Here is a 19,546-nt window from a genome sequence, read left to right as displayed (position 1 = left end):
TTTTGTAACAGCTGCGGGTTGGGGAGCACTTTAGTATGGCAGCACTACTGTAGTCAAGTCAAGCTCCGCCATGATGGCTCCTGCCCTGCAGACGTCTGCCAGCAACAACCAGTGACCCCTACAACCCAGACCAGCAAAACAAATGTGCGCGATATGAATACTCTCACAGCCAATCAGCGCTCTCCATGCACATGACTGACATTTGTCAAGTTCACCCAATCAAAGCGCTCTAGGGGGGCAGAGTGACAGCTAGTCTATCCAATGAGGGCGCGCTTCCACATGAAGGAGGCGGGGCCGCTTACGGCGTACGGCGTTGCTGGGCAGCAGGCGCTGAGGGAGCTAGGAGTCCCCGGATGTTGAAGCTCGCAGGACAACATGGCGCCCGGGGCCGGAGGACAGTAAGGAGAGGATTGCCCGGGCTTCAGGTAACTGCGGCGGCGGAGGAGAAGGAGGGTGGTGCGGGATGTGAAGGACTTTGGGTGGGACACTGGAGTGTGTATTGGCGGCTTCTGCCATAGTCCTGCAGTGACTGGTGTGGAGACGTACGATGGTGATCGCCCGATATGATTGGAGTGTGTGGTGCTGGTGGCTGCCGCCTTGTTGGGACGGTTGGGCAGAATGGTGACCACCTCAGACTATACGGCGGTATATGAGACCTCATTGGTTCTGGTTGTGCCCCGGGCTCTGTGGCGCCCCCTGTTGCACTGTGTGTGGGCGGGGCAGTGACAACTAAGGGGGGGTGTATTGGGAAAGAAGTTGTCACTTTTTGGCTTCTTTCACCTTTGCATATGACTTTGCTTTTCCACAGCTCATTACTGCCCCCTGTAGGTAAGAGATGAGAACTGAGCAGGACCAGGTCCTTGTGTCCCACTGCAGTCTTGTCCCAAGATGCCCTGTGGTGGTCAGTGTGTGGGGCCCCCTGTGGTGGTCGGTGTGTGGCGCCCCCAGTGGTGGTCGGTGTGTGGCGCCCCCAGTGGTGGTCGGTGTGTGGCGCCCCCAGTGGTGGTCAGTGTGTGGCGCCCCCAGTGGTGGTCAGGGTGTGGCGCCCCCAGTGGTGGTCAGTGTGTGGCTCCCCCAGTGGTGGTCAGTGTGTGGCTCCCCCAGTGGTGGTCAGTGTGTGGCTCCCCCAGTGGTGGTCAGTGTGTGGCTCCCCCAGTGGTGGTCGGTGTGTGGGGCCCCCAGTGGTGGTCGGTGTGCGGCGCCCCCAGCGGTGGTGAGTGTGCACCCCCATCCTGTGGTGATTGGTGTGTGCCCCTCCCCCCCTGTGGTGGTGGTCGTCTATGCCGCCCTCCTCTGTGGTGGTGGTCTGTGCCTGTCCTATGAGCAGGAAATATGTAGTCAGGGCATGCTGGGAGTTTTTGCCACAGGTTGGTGAACTCTCGGCTATGTGTAGCTGATCGAACCACCGTTTGACTGCTTTAAAATTGGAAACGGTCTATCCTATCTATCTATCTATCTATCTATCTTCTATCTATCTCCTATCTATCTATCTATCTCCTATCTATCTATCTATCTCCTATCTATCCTATCTATCCTTCGTCATAAAAGCAAGTTACCCCGCACAAGGTCTTTATGTCTCTATTGGGATATATACAGAGGGGCTGTCCCAAAGATGACCTTTGTGAGTGACCTTTATGACACGTCAGTTAAGCCAGAGCAGGATTGGGGTCAGCAGCCAGTGAGCCCCCCTCCCCACCTCCCCAGAGACTTCTCCAGCATCATAATTCCCTGTTTAGGTGAATGGCATGATGTATATTTACAATGTAGAGACTCACACCATGTAATCAAATAACAAACGAGTAACTACACAGTAATATATACGGCACACACATAGGGGGTGTCACACATGGCGGATAAGATTTCAATTCACCTATTGGAATAATTCACAGCATATCCGCCATGCGTGACCTTACAGCTGCTCATTTACATCCCGAGAAACTTTATCAATGTAAAATAAGGTGCACTGCTCTAACCCCCCCCAGGCTGTTTACAATTGTAAACCAGTCTGTTTTTGTTTTTGGAACTTTCCTTTTTTTTTTTTTTTTTTTTTTTTGAAAATTACATTTGTATTACATACTGCAATAAAAAAACATTAGGGGAAAAGTCTGAAATATTTTCAAGTATCGCAAATAAAGATTTAACAGTCCAGTTCCGGGTTCTTTTACTTAAAGTGTACCTAAGTGTTCACATCCGTACCGATCGGGGGAACGAGTTGGCTTTGTGTCACACAATCAGTCAGGCTTCATAGACTTCCATAGGCGGTCCAACGGAGCCCAACTAATCATGTGACACAGAGCTGGGAGAGGACCGCGCCGACTGATCAAAACTTTTGACATGTCTCTATGACATGTCAAATGTTTTTACGAGTTTTTATCCTTTGGTCTATGGGGCTGTGTGAGGTGTCATTTTTTGCGCCATGATGTGTTCTTTCTATCGGTACCTTGATTGCTTATATGCGACTTTTTGAGCGCTTTTCATTACAATGTTTCTGGATTTGATGCGACCAAAAATGCGCAATTTTTGCACTTTGGTGGGTATTTGCACTTACGCCGTTTACCTTGCGAGATCAGGAATGTGATAAATTAATGGTTCGCGTGATTACACATGCAGCGATACCGAACATGTTTGTTTATTTATTTTTATTTATAAAATGGGAAAAGGGGGGGGGAAATCAGACTTTTATTAGGGGAGGGGACTTTTTTTTTTTTTTTCACTTTCACATTAATTTGAAGTCCCCCTGGGGTTAGGGTTATTCCCCCTGGGGGACTTCTAATACAGCTACACTGATCTCTCATAGAGATCAGTGTAGCTGTATAATACAGCACTGATCCATCAGATCGGTGCTCTATTGCTTTGGTTTGCTGCAGACCATTGCAATAGAATACCGAATGGAATCAGCATCATTACGTCGCTGAGGCCCGGTCCGGTAAGACCAAGGGATACCCCTCTACGATCGCATGTTTGACAGCTGCATCTAACGGTGTTAATTAGCGGGAGCGGCGATCGGGCTGATGCCGCTAATAGCCGCAGTCTCGTGCTGCAGATAGCAGCCGGGATCGCGGCAGTTCAGAGCGGGGTCGCGGCGCGGACCTCCACTGAACTCCTTTTGCGGGCATATGCCGTACGGGTACGGCATATGTCCCTAAGAGATTAAAAAAGACAGATTAAAGGGGTTATACAGCGCTACAAAAACATGGCCACTTTTCCCCTTACTATTTGCTCCATTTACTTCAAAACCCCACCCAAACTGGAGACAACAGTAGGGGGAAAGTGGCCATGTTTTTGTAGCGCTGGATAACCCCTTTAAGGGTGTGTTTACACAGACAGATTTTTGAAGCCTTAGGTTGGTATTACACAGAACGATTATCGTTCGAAATATCGTTAAATCGTTCGGATTTGAATGATCGTTTACTGTAATAGCAGACAACGATTAAACTACAAACGAGAAATCGTTGGTCGTTTAATAGAACTTGGACCTATCCAAATCGTTGATCGTTTGCATGTAATAAGACGTCGTCTGGTCGTTCACAGTAGCGGCGAACACAGTGGCGATGACAGGGCGAACGCAATAACGATCATAAGTAACGATCATCATACCATGTAATTGGGTGAACGATTTCGGGTCGTTCGCCATAACGGTCGTTTGAATTTGTTTATTGTTAATGGTTGATTGTTGAAAAATCGCTTTGTGTAATAGTACCCTTAGGGTGGGTTCACATTACGGAATCCACCGGAATAAGTTCAGTTGAATTCCATGGCTCGTAATCATTCACGGCGGTGCGCATATCCGCCTGTGCCATAGACGCCATTCTATAGCCGTCCCAATTCCGCGTTAGGCTGAAAGAATGATGAATGGTCAATCTTCAATGGGATGAATGGGAGATCCAGAAAACTGACCCCAGCCTGCTCAGAGTGAGTGGGGGTCTCGGAAGTCAGACCCCTCTGATCACATACTGATAGATCCGGTTGTCTGTTGTGTATTTACATTGGATTTGTGGTGGCTGTAACCTGGTGGTATATATGTATACATGTTCCCGCTTGTTGGATGGCGAGCGGTGGGCGCTGAGAGCTCTCTGTGAGTGGTGAAGGACTCGTCCTCTATCAGTGGTGATAGTGATGTGTTTCTGGTCAGAGCTGGGGGGGGGGTTGTGCGGGGTCCTTGTCACTTTGTCTCTGCCAGTAGTAGCTGCCGGCACATTGTCATGTTTGCTGCTTCTCTATAGATGTGACAGGACAGATCCCAGAGCCAAGTAGTCCGGGTCCAAGAAATCTGCAGCCGCTTCTTATATACTGAAGCTGTCCCAGTGATCGCTAATTCGGTTCCAAAGGCCTCTGCTTGGAAAATGCCCTATTACATGGCAACCATAAGCTGCCTTTGGCTCCTAGAGGATCAGATGTTGTCTTCATATCATTACCGGCCATCCCTGCTCGGTCTCTTCTATTGAGCTCCACAGGAAAGAACTAGTAGGTAGTGGGGATAAAAGCATATTACCTACTGCGTCCCTCCAGCTGCTGCCAAACTATAACTCCCATCATGCCTGGACACCCTTTGACTATCGGGGTATGATGGGAATTGTAGTTTTGCAGCCGTTGGGGAACACTGTCTTACAGCTTTACTTCCGGGGCTGCTATCATGATACGTAGGACATGATAGGTACCGATACAGCCTATACTCCATGATGGGTATGGTACTATATTTATAGGAGAGATGTGTCGGCTCCATCATTAGATCACAGATCCAGCTTTAGAGTTTGTTTTTCTGTTTTCCTGATAGATGACGGCTCCATAGAACCATGCCCTCAGGGATTTGTCTATATTAAGAAAGTTACGTGGTTGCGGATACATCCCGGAGGAAATTAAAGGGTTGTATAAGCTTAGTGAAATAGGCTCTGCCTTTTTATTTTTCCCTTGTCACCTAAAAGCTGCAATACCAGACACAACCTGAGCCCAGGGTGGTGCTGTTCCTGAGAAGACTAGAGCCAGCCCTTCTTATCTCATGCAATCCCTATAAAGTAACAGCTTGGCTACATTCAAGCCTCATTGATATCGTGTTGGGGTCCCACTTTTGCCGTATATATATTGCTCCCCCTATATAGTGTCTATTTGGCCGGTGTTGGCATAACTTTTCAGTTCTCTTTTTGCTGTATAGCAGTGGTCCACAACCTGTGCCTCTACAGCTGTTGCAGAACTACAACTCCCAGCATGCCTGATACTAAATAATCCTCCATGTGCTGGGATAGGCTGCACCCAGGACCGCTATGTCCTCTGCTTTCTCCCTTGTTATGGACATTTCTGCCCAGCCCAGTGACCCTGGATATGGAAGAGTTAAAGCAATAGTCACTGGTGGGGCGAAGGTGTGGCAGCCCTGCAGTTGGCACGGTGCGGGTGGTGTAAGGAGCGGGTGTGGTGCTTGGAATGGGACAATAAGCCTGGCTTTTAACATCTATGGTTTCTTATGTGCATCCGGCTGCCAGTCATTCAGACCCGGCGTTTCCTGTTGTAGCCTGGAAGGATTGTCAGCAGTGTAGCTGCACTTGTGGCTGCTTGGTTCCTGCTTGGCTGTGGTTATGTAGTAATAGCTGATGCCCCCTAGTGTCCAGGTGCAGCCGGTGCAGGGATTCTGTGAGTGACAGGCTGTGACAGGTGCAGTGTTGCAGCAGCCTCCAGCTGCGAGCTGTGACCTGCTGGTGGAACAAGTGTCTCCTCACCCACACCTGTCATTACCTGAGCGCGGCCATCGCTGTCTGCCAGATACCTGCACAGTGTCTCTGCATAGCCCAAGCCTTAGGCACAGGCCACACCTCAGCTCTAGTCAAAGTCACTCGATATATATGATTCTCCACTAGTTTCAATCTGCAAACAAAACTTTTTTTTTTTTTAATATAATACAGTGCTAGGATTTAGCCACAAACTTGAAATGTCTCACTAAAATCTTTCCCGTAAGACAACATGGGAATTGCTGTAATAACATATGCCTTTAAAGGGGTTGTACACAGGCTAGGGGATAAATATTTGATTTTGGGGGGAGGGGGGTCAGACTGATTGGACCCCCTTGCCTTCTCAATCACAATGGAGCATCCACGGCCATGCATGTCCAATTATTGTCTGACGGGAGAGTTTGGTCCCTATTCTCGAGGGTGATCCCAGCAGTCGGACCCCTGCGGTAAGGTAGTTACCACCTGTCCACAGGAGCTTTGGGAGATGGGACAAACCCCTAATATTGATTTTTGTTAAATGATAAAATTTTCCTGCCTTCTCTAGAGGTTCCTGGCAGAGGCCCCTGTCCCCTCCTGCTCTAGAGACTTCAAGCACAGCCCCCCCTTTCACTTAAGACTCCTGGTGGAGGCCCCTGCCTCCTTTGTAGGCTTCTGGCAGAGGTCCTCATCCCCTTCTGGTCTAGAGGGTCTTGGCAGATGACCCCCTATCCCTTTACTCCAGGTGCTGACCTTCTTCGTTTATATATTGGCTCCTGGCTGAGGCCCCTGTTCCCTTCCACCCTAGAGGCTCTTGGCAGAAGCCCCGGTACCCACCTGCACTGGAGGCTCCTTGCAGAGGCCCCACTGTCCCCTCCCACCCTATAGGCTCCTGGCAGAGGCCACCGCTCCTATCCCCTCCCATCTTAGAGGCTCCTGGCGGAGGCCCCCATCTTGTTTCGCCCTAGAGGCCCCAGATCCGATCCTGTTTGTAGAAAATACAGCTGATGTTGCCCCAGTTTCAGAAATGTGTGTCTCATGTCTTTCAATCTATGGTCCCAGACTTGTAATTACCCAAATCTAATTGTCTAATAGAAGACACAAATTCTGTAATCAGCTGGAGAATATAATGGATCATGTGGGTCCCCGCCATGTGTCTGTGTTATTACTGAGTCTATGGAGATGAATACGGCCCAGCACTGTACCTGTCACCACTGCAGATGCCTCATTCTGTTTATGAACCAGGAAGATCAGGATTAGCAGATTATGCTAGACATGACCAATCATTATGTGAGCTGAGCACATATCGTATGGTTTATCCTCCGTATGTAATCTGTGCGGCCTCCTGGAACAGCTCCTCAAATCCATGAGCAATTTTCATAAGAAAAGGAAGATTCCTTCTCATATCGCAGCTGTAGGTGAAAGACAGAGGACAGCGGCTGTACGAGTGTGGGGGTGGCTGCTGCATTGGCCGCCGTCCAGCCTTCATTCCTGGGAGCTGATAATTCTCATTGCTCTCTCCTACACGTTGCGTTATATGGCTAGCATGGCGTTCATTACTCTTGCCGTATAACCACCAGCGTCCAGTCCCCCAGCATATGTCGCTCCCTGTAGCGCTTGTCGCGTATTGTACGTTTGCAGCTGTCTTTGATAACAAGTGTGAGCAGCATCTTGGACAGGGTAGTGCCACGTGCACGGCTGGCACACGCTGGCTGGCCTCGCATTGTGTTGCATATGCAGCCATGTAAACTGCGCAGTGCAACATAATGCTTTATGACAAAGGAGCTTTCCAGGGAGGACACTGCCTTTCATGTCCCACATGGTTATTATTACGTGACGGGAGACGCCACAGGAAGGAGCAGACTCAATGGGCATCAGTGGGGCTATAACCTGACCAGTCATTTGTAGAGGTCGTGTTCCTTTAATAATGCTGTAGACCCAGGCATGTGTCTGGATGATCAGGGGGGCTGCCTGGAGATGGTCTCCATGTCTCCTTCTACATTCCTTACATAGCTGTCCCATCCCCCTTGTCAGTAACCCCTTCACCCCAAGCAACGGCTTAAGAATCACTACATTGACACATGCATTATGCTCTATGCCGGAGCCATGTGTGCGGGGCAGGCTGTGGGTGTATTGCTTATGCTGAGCCACGGGCACAGGCGACAGCTGCTGCCCACTGCCAAACTGTGCAGCATTGTATGTTTATCGGAGTGAAATCCCTGTATATGCAGTATGCATTACGATATATACAGGGACTGTAGCATCAAAGGCCTTACTGTGATAGAATTCCCCATTTTTTTTTCGTCTGAGAAGTCCTATCATGAATGTTTCTACCCTAGAAAAATTAGGTTGTGCGTCTGAACTTCCCCATATCATAAACTGATGATACATTACAAGGATGTGTCATGGTTGTATGGTTAGTGGTGGTCCGACTCCTAGGACCACCACTGATAGGTGAAGTAGCTGTCTCTGCTGTTCCTACAGAACAACGCTGTGTAGTGGTCTGCTAGATCGGTGCTCGATGCATCACAATTACACGTATCGATGCGCAGTCGGCGGCCGATGATTTTTGGTCTGGACCTACAGATGCGATTAGCCAATGATCGTTTCATCAGCTGATCGTTGTCTCTTTTACACAGAGTGATAATCGACTAAATCGGCCTGATTTGGCTGATGATTGCTCCATTTAATAGGGCCCTAAGGGCAGTTCACATAGAGTAAAACTGGCGGAATCCCGCTAATATCTGTGTCATACTGGCACTCTATGGGGGAGGGCTTGCGCCTCCTCTCTCCATGCGTAAAAATCGACATGTCAATTCTTCCGAGCGGAGAGGCACGCGAGCCCTCCCATAGACTGCCAGTTTACTCCGTGTGAACTGGCCGTAAGTGTTTGGTAGTGGTTGGTTCAATCTCTTCTACCTTCTCTACCCACCAAGGGCAACCCCCCCCCCCCCCCCCCCTTGTTATCCCCTATTCACAGGCTAGCATTCGACCTCTGGGACTCCCCACCATCATGGGAATGGGAACTCTTCTCTTGTAAAGGGTTTTTCTTACAGGACATAAGAGCATCTAGTAGTAGTATAAACTATATACCCTCTGCAGCTTTTCCATGTGATATCAGTACTATGAATGTTATACGGCTTATAGTGTCTATAGCTCTTAACAGTGATGGAGAAGAATAGGGGCATGTGATGGAACCCCGGGCGCCCTCCAGAGCCTGCGCTCACAATGCACGCCATGTTCTGTAATCTCTGTTTCTTCTTCTGGAGACTGCAGCCCTGGGAGGTCAAGACATCTGACCTCTCGGTCACAGTCCTATCTCCTGCTTTTCATCAGCAATCCCTCACATCCCTCTGTGTCTCGTCCGGCCATGGACCTGAATGATACAAGTGACTGTCACCACAATGGGGTCATTTTTAACCTTTGTCCGTCTCTCTCTCTCTCTTATAAGTTTCATAGGTAGCTGTAACAGAGATGGTTTGCCGCAGAATCAGAGGGTTTGTCCCGATTACCGCGCTAGATTACTATTGGGAAAGCGAGACGTCTCATAATTTGCCGCTGACTTCTGTTCTTCTATTATTGGAGACAAATTGCGCAGAAAAGGATCAAAGTAGTTGCTCCCTTTAATTATTTCCTTGTTGTTACAGGGGTTCTCCAGCAAATAATGTCAACTGGTGGCAGAGATTTGTAAGTCTTCCAGTACTTATCAGCTGCTGTATATCCTGCAGGTAGCAGTGTATTCATTTCAGTCGTAAGAGTCGGAGAGGTTTTCTATGAGGATTTGCTACTGCTCTGTTCCTTAGCAGCAGAGAGCACTGTGTCAGACTGGAAAGAATACACCACTTCCTGTAGGGCGTACAGCAGCTGATAAGTACTGGAAGACAGGAGATTTTATTTTTAATAAAAGTGAATATATACATTTCTGACACCAGTTGATTTGAAAGATTTTTTTTTTTTCCCGCAGGAGTACCCCTTTAAAAGCACTGCATTAAGCATTACACAGTTCCGTTTGATATCTGTCTATATAATACATAGGTGTATAACTTCTTGTAGCCAATCTCCTCTCTGGTCTATTAGATGTGGCTCCCGAAAGTTACACCCCTCTTATAACACTCACCCAGGGCATGATGGGTGTTGTAGTTTTGCTACAGGTTGGGGAACACATCCCATTTCCTTACACATAATGGTTATGAGCCCCCTGTGGTCTCTTAGGATGGAAGGATAGTGGTTCTATACGACGGACGCTTACGTAATATCAGGGCGCGCTGCTTGTGACCAGTCAGATGAGCAGGGTCACAGCGCTCCGGGATCCTGCTGCTGTTAGTAATTCTCTTTAATCCTTTGTGTGAGTGCGAGCAGTGAAAGCAGACGTACACTAACATGTGTGCAACACGCCTCGCCATTAACCCCCCCGCCGCCACCACCACCTCCGTGCGTCTCTTGTGCCATCCAAAACTCGCTCCGCCTGTATTTCTAGAAGGCTAGGTGACAATTCTGTGCCAGAAAACACATGCGTGAGCAAATTCAAGGTTTGGTAGAGAGAGTGCAGAATGAACTGAGCCTTATTTTGCTAGTTGTCGCCTTTTAGAAAAAAGAAAGAAAGAAGAGGATCTGCTTTTATGGAAACAGCGCCACTTTGGCCCTTGGGTCATGCTTGGTACTGCAGTTTAGCCTCATTCTCTTAAATGGAATTGGGTTATGTAGATAATGGACAAAGGTGTTATTGAAGACCACCAGGTTTGCGTGTTCTCTAATAGGAATTAAAGGGGTTATCCAGCGCTACAAAACCATGGTCACTTTCCCCCTACTGTTGTCTCCAGTTTGGGTGGGGTTTTGAAACTCAGTTCCATTGAAGTAAATGGAGCTTAATTGCAAACCGCACCTGAACTGGAGACAACAGTAGGGGGAAAAGTGGCCATGTTTTTGTAGCACTGGATAACCCCTTTAATATGTGGTTCTGCACAGATCGGGGGCAATGTGTGGGTGAGATGTTTTTAGAAATTCTCCTATAAGGACGTATACTAGAAACTAGCAGGCTCTTTAGATCAGGTATGCCTTTAAAGGGGTTTTTCACCCCCAATTTTTTTTCTTTTAAATAAACTGGTGCCAGAAAGTGCCAGAGATTTGTAATTTACTTCTATTAAAAACAAAAACAAACAACAACAACTTAAGTCTTCCAGTACTTATCAGCTGCTGTATGTCATGCAGGAAGTGATTTAGCTTTCCCTGTCTGGAGAGCAGGAGAGGTTTTCTATGGGGATTTGCTGCTGCTCTGGGCAGTTCTTGACATGGACAGAGGTGGCAGCAGAGAGCAGTGTGTCAGACTAGAAAGAAAACACCACTTTCTGCAGGACATACAGCAGCTGATAAGTACAGGAAGACTGGAGATTTTTTTTTTTTAAATAAAAGTAAATTACAAACATACAGATGTGAATTTAGATTGTGAGCCCTATCGGGGACAGGGAGCAATAATTGGCAAAAAAAAAACTATGTGAAGTGCTGCGGAATCTATGTGCGCTATACAAATAAAAGCATTATTATTATTATTATTATTAATAATCTCTGGGACCAGTTGATTTGAAAGAGAATTTTCTGCGGCCATCCAGCTTTTGCAAAACTACAACTCCCAGCATGCTGGGAGTTGTAGTTTTGCAACCAGGTGGTGAACACTATCATAGGGAATTCTGTGACTTGCCACTATATGGGTTTGATGAACTGCAGGATAAAAGCTGAACTTGTGTGGGATTATTTTGCAGACGTAAGGGGGGGGGGGGGGGGTTGGAATGCCAGACTATATACCCTCCCTATATACAGGCTTTAGTATTATCAGCCCTTGCAGTCTCCTCCAGGTTTAGCACATTCATCTGCTGCTGCTGTGCATTGTGCTCCCGACCACTCCTGGGATCCCTCCGTCCTTTCCTCTCCTCCTCCCTCCCATGGGCCCGGGGAGGAGCTGAGCTTTCACGTCATGAAACTGGCTGGGACAGCGAGAGGGCCTGAAACTTCCCATCATACAGCTTCAGGGATCCTCTCCGGCAGCCAGCAGCGTCCTCATCTCCTGGGTCTCTATGGTGTCCGGGGCCCAAAGCGATGCCAAGGGTGAGTTCTTTCCTGCCAGGGATTGTATGGTATAAGGACGAGGTTCCCTGCTCAGGACATGTACGTGACTGTGCCTCACCCACGGTTACATGAGACCCACCTGCAGGGGAGAGAGAGCAGTGACTGTCATGTACAGCCGGGTGACAGCCCGGTCCTGGGGACTGTAGGCAGGTGCTTTATGCCCGTCTCCTTCCTCTACATTCAGTGTATAGTATATATGCAGTGTATAGAGATATAGAGGCAGATTCTATAGATATCACATAGACAAGTTGTTGTTAACCCTTCATTACCCACGTCTTATACCCTGTTACTAGTAGATTAATAGTTATAACTTATGGTGCGTTTACACGGATCGATTATTGTTCGAATTTTCGCGATAACGATCGCATTAGAGAGATAATCGGCTCGTATAAACACAGCGAACGATCAAGCGACGGGCGAGAAATAGTTCATTGTGATCTTTTAACACGTTCTCAAATCGTCGTCGGTCAAAAAATTTGCAGATTATTTCGTGTAAACAGTCTTTCACCGGTTCACCCTATGTGTGAGATGGGCTTAAGTGATCCTAAAAACGATCGCAATAAAGATTTTTCTAACGATTATTCTGACTATTTATTTGTCTAAACACTGATCGTTATAGAAACCAAATCGCTGCTTCAAAATCGTTAAACGGTCGATTGGGCGATTTATCGCTTCGTGTAAATAGACCATGAGTTCTATTTGTTTTTTTAACTTTTTTGTTAACTTTTTTATCTTTTTGCCCAAGTGGTATTTTCCCTTTAAGGCTAGGGTCACGCTATAGTAATTCCCATGCATCGTTGTATCTGTATTATGCCTTTTGTCTGCATGCCTTCGCCCGGCCGTGGGTCCCTTGACCTGGGCTGACCGCTGTCGGTATAAGTCATCAGTCCAGCAGTCCATCTGAGACTAGAGGCTAAATTATACATAAAAAATGCCTCTGTTTTCACTGCTTTAAAGAGTTTTCTTCTGGGTGTATAGAAGAGGTATAATGTGACTGTACCTCCAAAATAAGAAATCTCTTTGGCCACCTCCAGAAACTGACAGGCGACTTGCATATGTGTAGCCGTACTGCTGCTTGTGCTGCTGCCATACTGAAAAGCAGTCTGGATCATTGTTAAAGGGTTAAATAGGACCCTTAGTATACAGACACTATCTGTATCCTGTGATGTAGCTCCCGTTATAGAGATCTGGTATCGGCATGAGTCATGTGCCGATAACACTGAAGGTTACAGCTACTAGTGTGATCCTTACATGGTGTACCTATAGCCATATACATTATACACAGTGTGATCCTTACATGGTGTACCTATACCCCCTATACATTATACACAGTGTGATCCTTACATGGTGTACCTATAGCCCATATACATTATACACAGTGTGATCCTTACATGGTGTACCTATAGCCCATATACATTATACACAGTGTGATCCTTACATGGTGTACCTATACCCCCTATACATTATACACAGTGTGATCCTTACATGGTGTACCTATACCCTCTATACATTATACACAGTGTGATCCTTACATGGTGTACCTATACCCTCTATACATTATATATAGTGTGTTACTTACATGGTGAACCTATAGCCCCCATACATTATACACAGTGTGATCCTTACATGGTGTACCTATAGCCCCCATGCATTATATATAGTGTGACCCTTACATGGTGTACCTATACCCTCTATACATTATACACAGTGTGATCCTTACATGGTGAACCTATAGCCCATATACATTATACACAGTGTGACCCTTACATGGTGTACCTATACCCCCTATACATTATACACAGTGTGATCCTTACATGGTGTACCTATACCCCCTATACATTATACACAGTGTGATCCTTACATGGTGTACCTATAGCCCATATACATTATACACAGTGTGACCCTTACATGGTGTACCTATACCCCCTATACATTATACACAGTGTGATCCTTACATGGTGTACCTATACCCTCTATACATTATACACAGTGTGATCCTTACATGGTGTACCTATACCCTCTATACATTATACACAGTGTGACCCTTACATGGTGAACCTATAGCCCATATACATTATACACAGTGTGATCCTTACATGGTGTACCTATACCCTCTATACATTATATATAGTGTGATCCTTACATGGTGTACCTATACCCTCTATACATTATACACAGTGTGATCCTTACATGGTGTACCTATACCCCTTATACATTATACACAGTGTGATCCTTACATGTGTACCTATAGCCCCTATACATTATACACAGTGTGATCCTTACATGGTGTACCTATACCCTCTATACATTATACACAGTGTGATCCTTACATGTGTACCTATACCCTCTATACATTATACACAGTGTGATCCTTACATGTGTACCTATACCCCTTATACATTATACACAGTGTGATCCTTACATGTGTACCTATAGCCCCTATACATTATACACAGTGTGATCCTTACATGGTGTACCTATACCCTCTATACATTATACACAGTGTGATCCTTACATGTGTACCTATACCCTCTATACATTATACACAGTGTGATCCTTACATGTGTACCTATACCCTCTATACATTATACACAGTGTGATCCTTACATGTGTACCTATAGCCCCATACATTATACACAGTGTGATCCTTACATGGTGTACCTATACCCTCTATACATTATATATAGTGTGTTACTTACATGGTGAACCTATAGCCCCCATACATTATACACAGTGTGACCCTTACATGGTGTACCTATAGCCCCATACATTATACACAGTGTGACCCTTACATGGTGTACCTATAGCCGCCATACATTATAATTTATATATATATATAGTGATCCTTACATGGTGTACCTATAGCCGCCATACATCAGCCACAGGTCAGCCATGTTGTCGGTGTACTCCGGCTGATGGATATATAAGTAGAGGACAGCATCTTGTTCTTCTCCAAGGTTTCAGCAAATTATTAATGTGCAGAGTGACTTCCCCCGCACCCCCTGTATTATTCATGATGCGGAGAAGGTGAAGACATTGTATTACATAGGAGGGAATGGCGCCCAACGCAAGTTCTCGGAGAGGAACATGTTGCCTGGCTCTGGCTGTCAGGGCATGCTGGGAGTTGTAGTATTGCAACAGCTGCGGACACTGCTGTAAAGGTTTGCAGGTAAATAGTGCCTCCCATTGATCATAATGGGGAATGGCTGCGCACACACAATCCAGCTTGTCATTTTGCCATCTGACCGTACAGTCCTCTCCTCTCTGTATGCTCGGACAATGGCGAGTACCATGGCGGAGAGCGGCAGGTCCTGTACAGTGTTGGGTTATAGAGTGGCGTTCACATTGTGATATAGTGTACAGTATGTATTACAGCTGTATGTAATATAAATCCTGCTGATCCCCCTCACAGACCTTGTAGCCCCCAGGTGTTTCTCTTCCTGTAGTACAGGTACCCCAGGGGTATACAGCACGTCTCTAGGATGTACCCCAGGGGTATACAGCACGTCTCTAGGATGTACCCCAGGGGTATACAGCACGTCTCTAGGATGTACCCCAGGGGTATACAGCACGTCTCTAGGATGTACCCCAGGGGTATACAGCACGTCTCTAGGATGTACCCCAGGGGTATACAGCACGTCTCTAGGATGTACCCCAGGGGTATACAGCACGTTTCTAGGATGTACCCCAGGGGTATACAGCACATTTCTAGGATGTACCCCAGGGGTATACAGCACGTCTCTAGGATGTACCCCAGGGGTATACAGCACGTCTCTAGGATGTACCCCAGGGGTATACAGCACGTCTCTAGGATGTACCCCAGGGGTATACAGCACGTTTCTAGGATGTACCCCAGGGGTATACAGCACGTCTCTAGGATGTACCCCAGGGGTATACAGCACGTCTCTAGGATGTACCCCAGGGGTATACAGCACGTCTCTAGGATGTTCCCCAGGGGTATACAGCATGTCTCTAGGATGTACCCCAGGGGTATACAGCACGTCTCTAGGATGTACCCCAGGGGTATACAGCACGTCTCTAGGATGTACCCCAGGGGTATACAGCATGTCTCTAGGATGTATTCCAGGGTATACAGCATGTCTGTAGGTTGTACACCAGGGTATACAGCACGTCTCTAGGATGTAGCCCAGGGTATACAGCACGTCTCTGTCGTTGCTTGCACTCTTGGCAGGCTCTTCTTCATCCGGCAGCCCGGAGGATGATCATAGCCTGGGGGGTTCTTACATGTAATTTATTGGAGTGGGGGAAACTTGGCTTAGAAGCATTAAGAAGTATCGCTATGTCCCTCAGCAGTATAAGGAGTATATAGTGGATGATGTATACTGTACAGCAGTGCTGCTACTACCGGAGGGCTCTGCGTCATCCTAAACCATGGAGGAGGGGAGGCTGGGGGGCACACCACAACCACAGCATTGTCACACAGCTTTCCCTGACTTCTGAAAGGCCATTCTGCACAGTCCTATATATCGGGGATGGTACCCTATAACAAGACCATTGGTGTATGGGAGAAAACCAGTAATATCTCAGTGTATCCTCCGCTTGTGCCTGTACAGTGCGACATGTGAGCTCTGTCTCCATAAGCCTTAGTGTTATGGAGTGATATGAGAACGCCCCCGCACATGTTCTCTCTATGGACGGCTATGAGGGATGTCACAGGTCAGATCTATGCTGAGGGTTGTAGTTCACCAGAAGCTGTTGGTGATCTACAGGGCTGCAGCAGTGATGTGGAGATGGTCCTTTTATGCAGTACATGATGGCTCAGTGTATCCTGCTAAAGCACACAATGGGAGTTGTAGTTCTCCAGCAGCAATCCAGGATCTAAAGAGCTGCAGCAGAGGTGTGGGGCTGGCTGTCTCTCTAGTACATCAACACTCTGCTGGGAGTTGTAGTTCCTCAGCAGCTGTCAGTGATGTATAGAGCTGAAGCAGTAATGTGCTCTGCAGTATATGCTCGCTGGCTGTATCCTGCTGTGTACTATTCTGAGAGTAGTAGTTCTCCAGCAGTGATATGCTCTGCTCTATGCTTGCTGGCTGTATCCTGCTGTGTACTATGCTGAGAGTAGTAGTTCTCCAGCAGTGATGTATAGAGCTGTAGCGGTGATATGCTCTGCAGTCTATGCTTGCTGGCTATGTACTATGCTGGGAGTAGTAGTTCTCCAGCAGTGATGTATAGAGCTGTAGCGGTGATATGCTTTGAAGTCTATGCTCGCTGGCTGTATCCTGCTGTGTACTATGCTGGGAGTTGTAGTTCTCCAGCGGTGATGTATAGAGCTGTAGCGGTGATATGCTCTGCAGTCTATGCTCGCTGGCTGTATCCTGCTGTGTACTATGCTGGAAGTAGTAGTTCTCCAGCAGTAATATGCTCTTTAGTCTATGCTCGCTGGCTGTATCCTGCTGTGTACTATGCTGGAAGTAGTAGTTCTCCAGCAGTAATATGCTCTTTAGTCTATGCTCGCTGGCTGTATCCTGCTGTGTACTATGCTGGAAGTAGTAGTTCTCCAGCAGTGATGTGTAGAGCTGTAGCAGTAATGTGCTCTGCAGTATATGCTCGCTGGCTGTATCCTGCTGTGTACTATTCTGGGAGTAGTAGTTCTCCTGCAGTGATATGCTCTGCTCTATGCTTGCTGGCTGTATCCTGCTGTGTACTATGCTGGGAGTAGTAGTTCTCCAGCAGTGATATGCTCTGCTCTATGCTTGCTGGCTGTATCCTGCTGTGTACTATGCTGGGAGTTGTAGTTCTCCAGTGGTGATGTATAGAGCTGTAGCGGTGATATGCTTTGCAGTCTATGCTCGCTGGCTGTATCCTGCTGTGTACTATGCTGGGAGTTGTAGTTCTCCAGCGGTGATGTATAGAGCTGTAGCGGTGATATGCTCTGCAGTCTATGCTCGCTGGCTGTATCCTGCTGTGTACTATGCTGGGAGTTGTAGTTCTCCAGCGGTGATGTATAGAGCTGTAGCGGTGATATGCTCTGCAGTCTATGCTCGCTGGCTGTATCCTGCTGTGTACTATGCTGGGAGTTGTAGTTCTCCAGCGGTGATGTATAGAGCTGTAGCGGTGATATGCTCTGCAGTCTATGCTCTCTGGCTATGTACTATGCTGGGAGTAGTAGTTATCCTGCGGTGATGTATAGAGCTGTAGCGGTGATATGCTCTGCAGTCTATGCTCGCTGGCTGTATCCTGCTGTGTACTATTCTAGGAGTAGTAGTTCTCCAGCAGTAATATGCTCTTTAGTCTATGCTCGCTGGCTGTATCCTGCTGTGTACTATGCTGGAAGTAGTAGTTCTCCAGCAGTGATGTGCAGAGCTGTAGCAGTAATGTGCTCTGCAGTATATGCTCGCTGGCTGTATCCTGCTGTGTACTATTCTGGGAGTAGTAGTTCTCCAGCAGTGATATGCTCTGCTCTATTCTTGCTGGCTGTATCCTGCTGTGTACTATGCTGGGAGTAGTAGTTCTCCAGCAGTGATGTGCTCTGCAGTTTATACTCGCTGGCTGTATCCTGCTGTGTACTATGCTGGGAGTTGTAGTTCTCCAGCGGTGATGTATAGAGCTGTAGTGGTGATATGCTCTGCAGTCTATGCTTGTTGGCTGTATCCTGGTGTGTACTATGCTGGGAGTAGTAGTTCTCCAGCAGTGATATGCTCTGCAGTATATACTCGCTGGCTGTATCCTGCTGTGTACTATGCTGGGAGTTGTAGTTCTCCAGCGGTGATGTATAGAGCTGTAGCAGTGATATGCTTTGCAGTCTATGCTCGCTGGCTGTATCCTGCTGTGTACTATGCTGGGAGTTGTAGTTCTCCAGCGGTGATGTATAGAGCTGTAGCAGTGATATGCTCTGCAGTCTATGCTCGCTGGCTGTATCCTGCTGTGTACTATGCTGGGAGTTGTAGTTCTCCAGCGGTGATGTATAGAGCTGTAGCAGTGATATGCTCTGCAGTCTATGCTCGCTGGCTGTATCCTGCTGTGTACTATGCTGGGAGTTGTAGTTCTCCAGCGGTGATGTATAGAGCTGTAGCAGTGATATGCTCTGCAGTCTATGCTCGCTGGCTGTATCCTGCTGAGCTCATGTTTGGCCTCTGGCTCGCTCCTCAGGAAGGAAGCCACGGTGCTTCGTGTTTGTTCTCTTGTATTGAAACACTTTCTATTTTCCTTACGGAACCAAATAAATAAATGAACCTCTGAGGTCTCTGGGTGGGGGTTGGGGGGTTGCAGGGTGGGGATGGGATAGGCGTGTAATGGAGCACATTGTAGTATATGCCCCGTGTTTTGGCAGGAGGGAAGCCAAGCCCTCAGAATACATATCTACAAACTCAGCCGGACGCAAGCAGTGTTGGCTCCTCTTGCTGCATTCTATCCTCATCTGCCCCACAGCCGGTGTATCATGAGTGTCAGCTCTGCAGGTCACACTTATTTGCTCTTTTAATTTGTATTTAAAGTCTTTAATGGCCATAGCCAGTTACGCCTTTTTTAGACACATTTTCATGGTTGATAAGAAATAAGCAGCTGAGAACACTTGTCCTAATCAAATTATTATTGTCCCTCTGATAAGGGACTGTCCAGACCTCCCTGCTTCTAGAATCAAATCTAGAACTGCTGGGAATCTAATCCCTTGTTATAGTCCAGGGATGGGGAACATTCGGCCCTCCAGCTGTTGCAAAACTACAACTCCCATCATGCCTGGACAGCTGGGAATTGTACTTTTGCAACAGTTGGAG

General features: G+C 47.3%; 1 protein-coding gene across 2 annotated transcripts in view; it reads left to right on the top strand.

The window, feature by feature from the left end:
- Positions 1–314: 314 nt before the first annotated feature.
- PAK4 (p21 (RAC1) activated kinase 4) overlaps positions 315–19,546 on the top strand; it is a 39,486-nt gene continuing 20,254 nt past the window's right edge. The window contains exon 1 of one of the 2 annotated variants that reach the window (XM_069943686.1): positions 315–425. Coding sequence is in view for 1 of the 2 variants with exons in the window: in XM_069943685.1 (XP_069799786.1) it covers positions 11,762–11,792 (31 nt within the window). In the remaining variant the exon portion in view is untranslated. Of the gene's footprint in view, positions 426–11,688; positions 11,793–19,546 lie in introns of those variants that run through there. The other variant, XM_069943685.1, reaches the window with a different exon arrangement.

Source organism: Dendropsophus ebraccatus, chromosome 10 (assembly GCF_027789765.1).
Source record: "Dendropsophus ebraccatus isolate aDenEbr1 chromosome 10, aDenEbr1.pat, whole genome shotgun sequence".
NCBI lineage: Eukaryota > Metazoa > Chordata > Amphibia > Anura > Hylidae > Dendropsophus > Dendropsophus ebraccatus.
The sequence above is the reverse complement of the archived record's forward strand: the minus strand, read 5'-3'. Positions and strand labels throughout refer to the sequence as shown.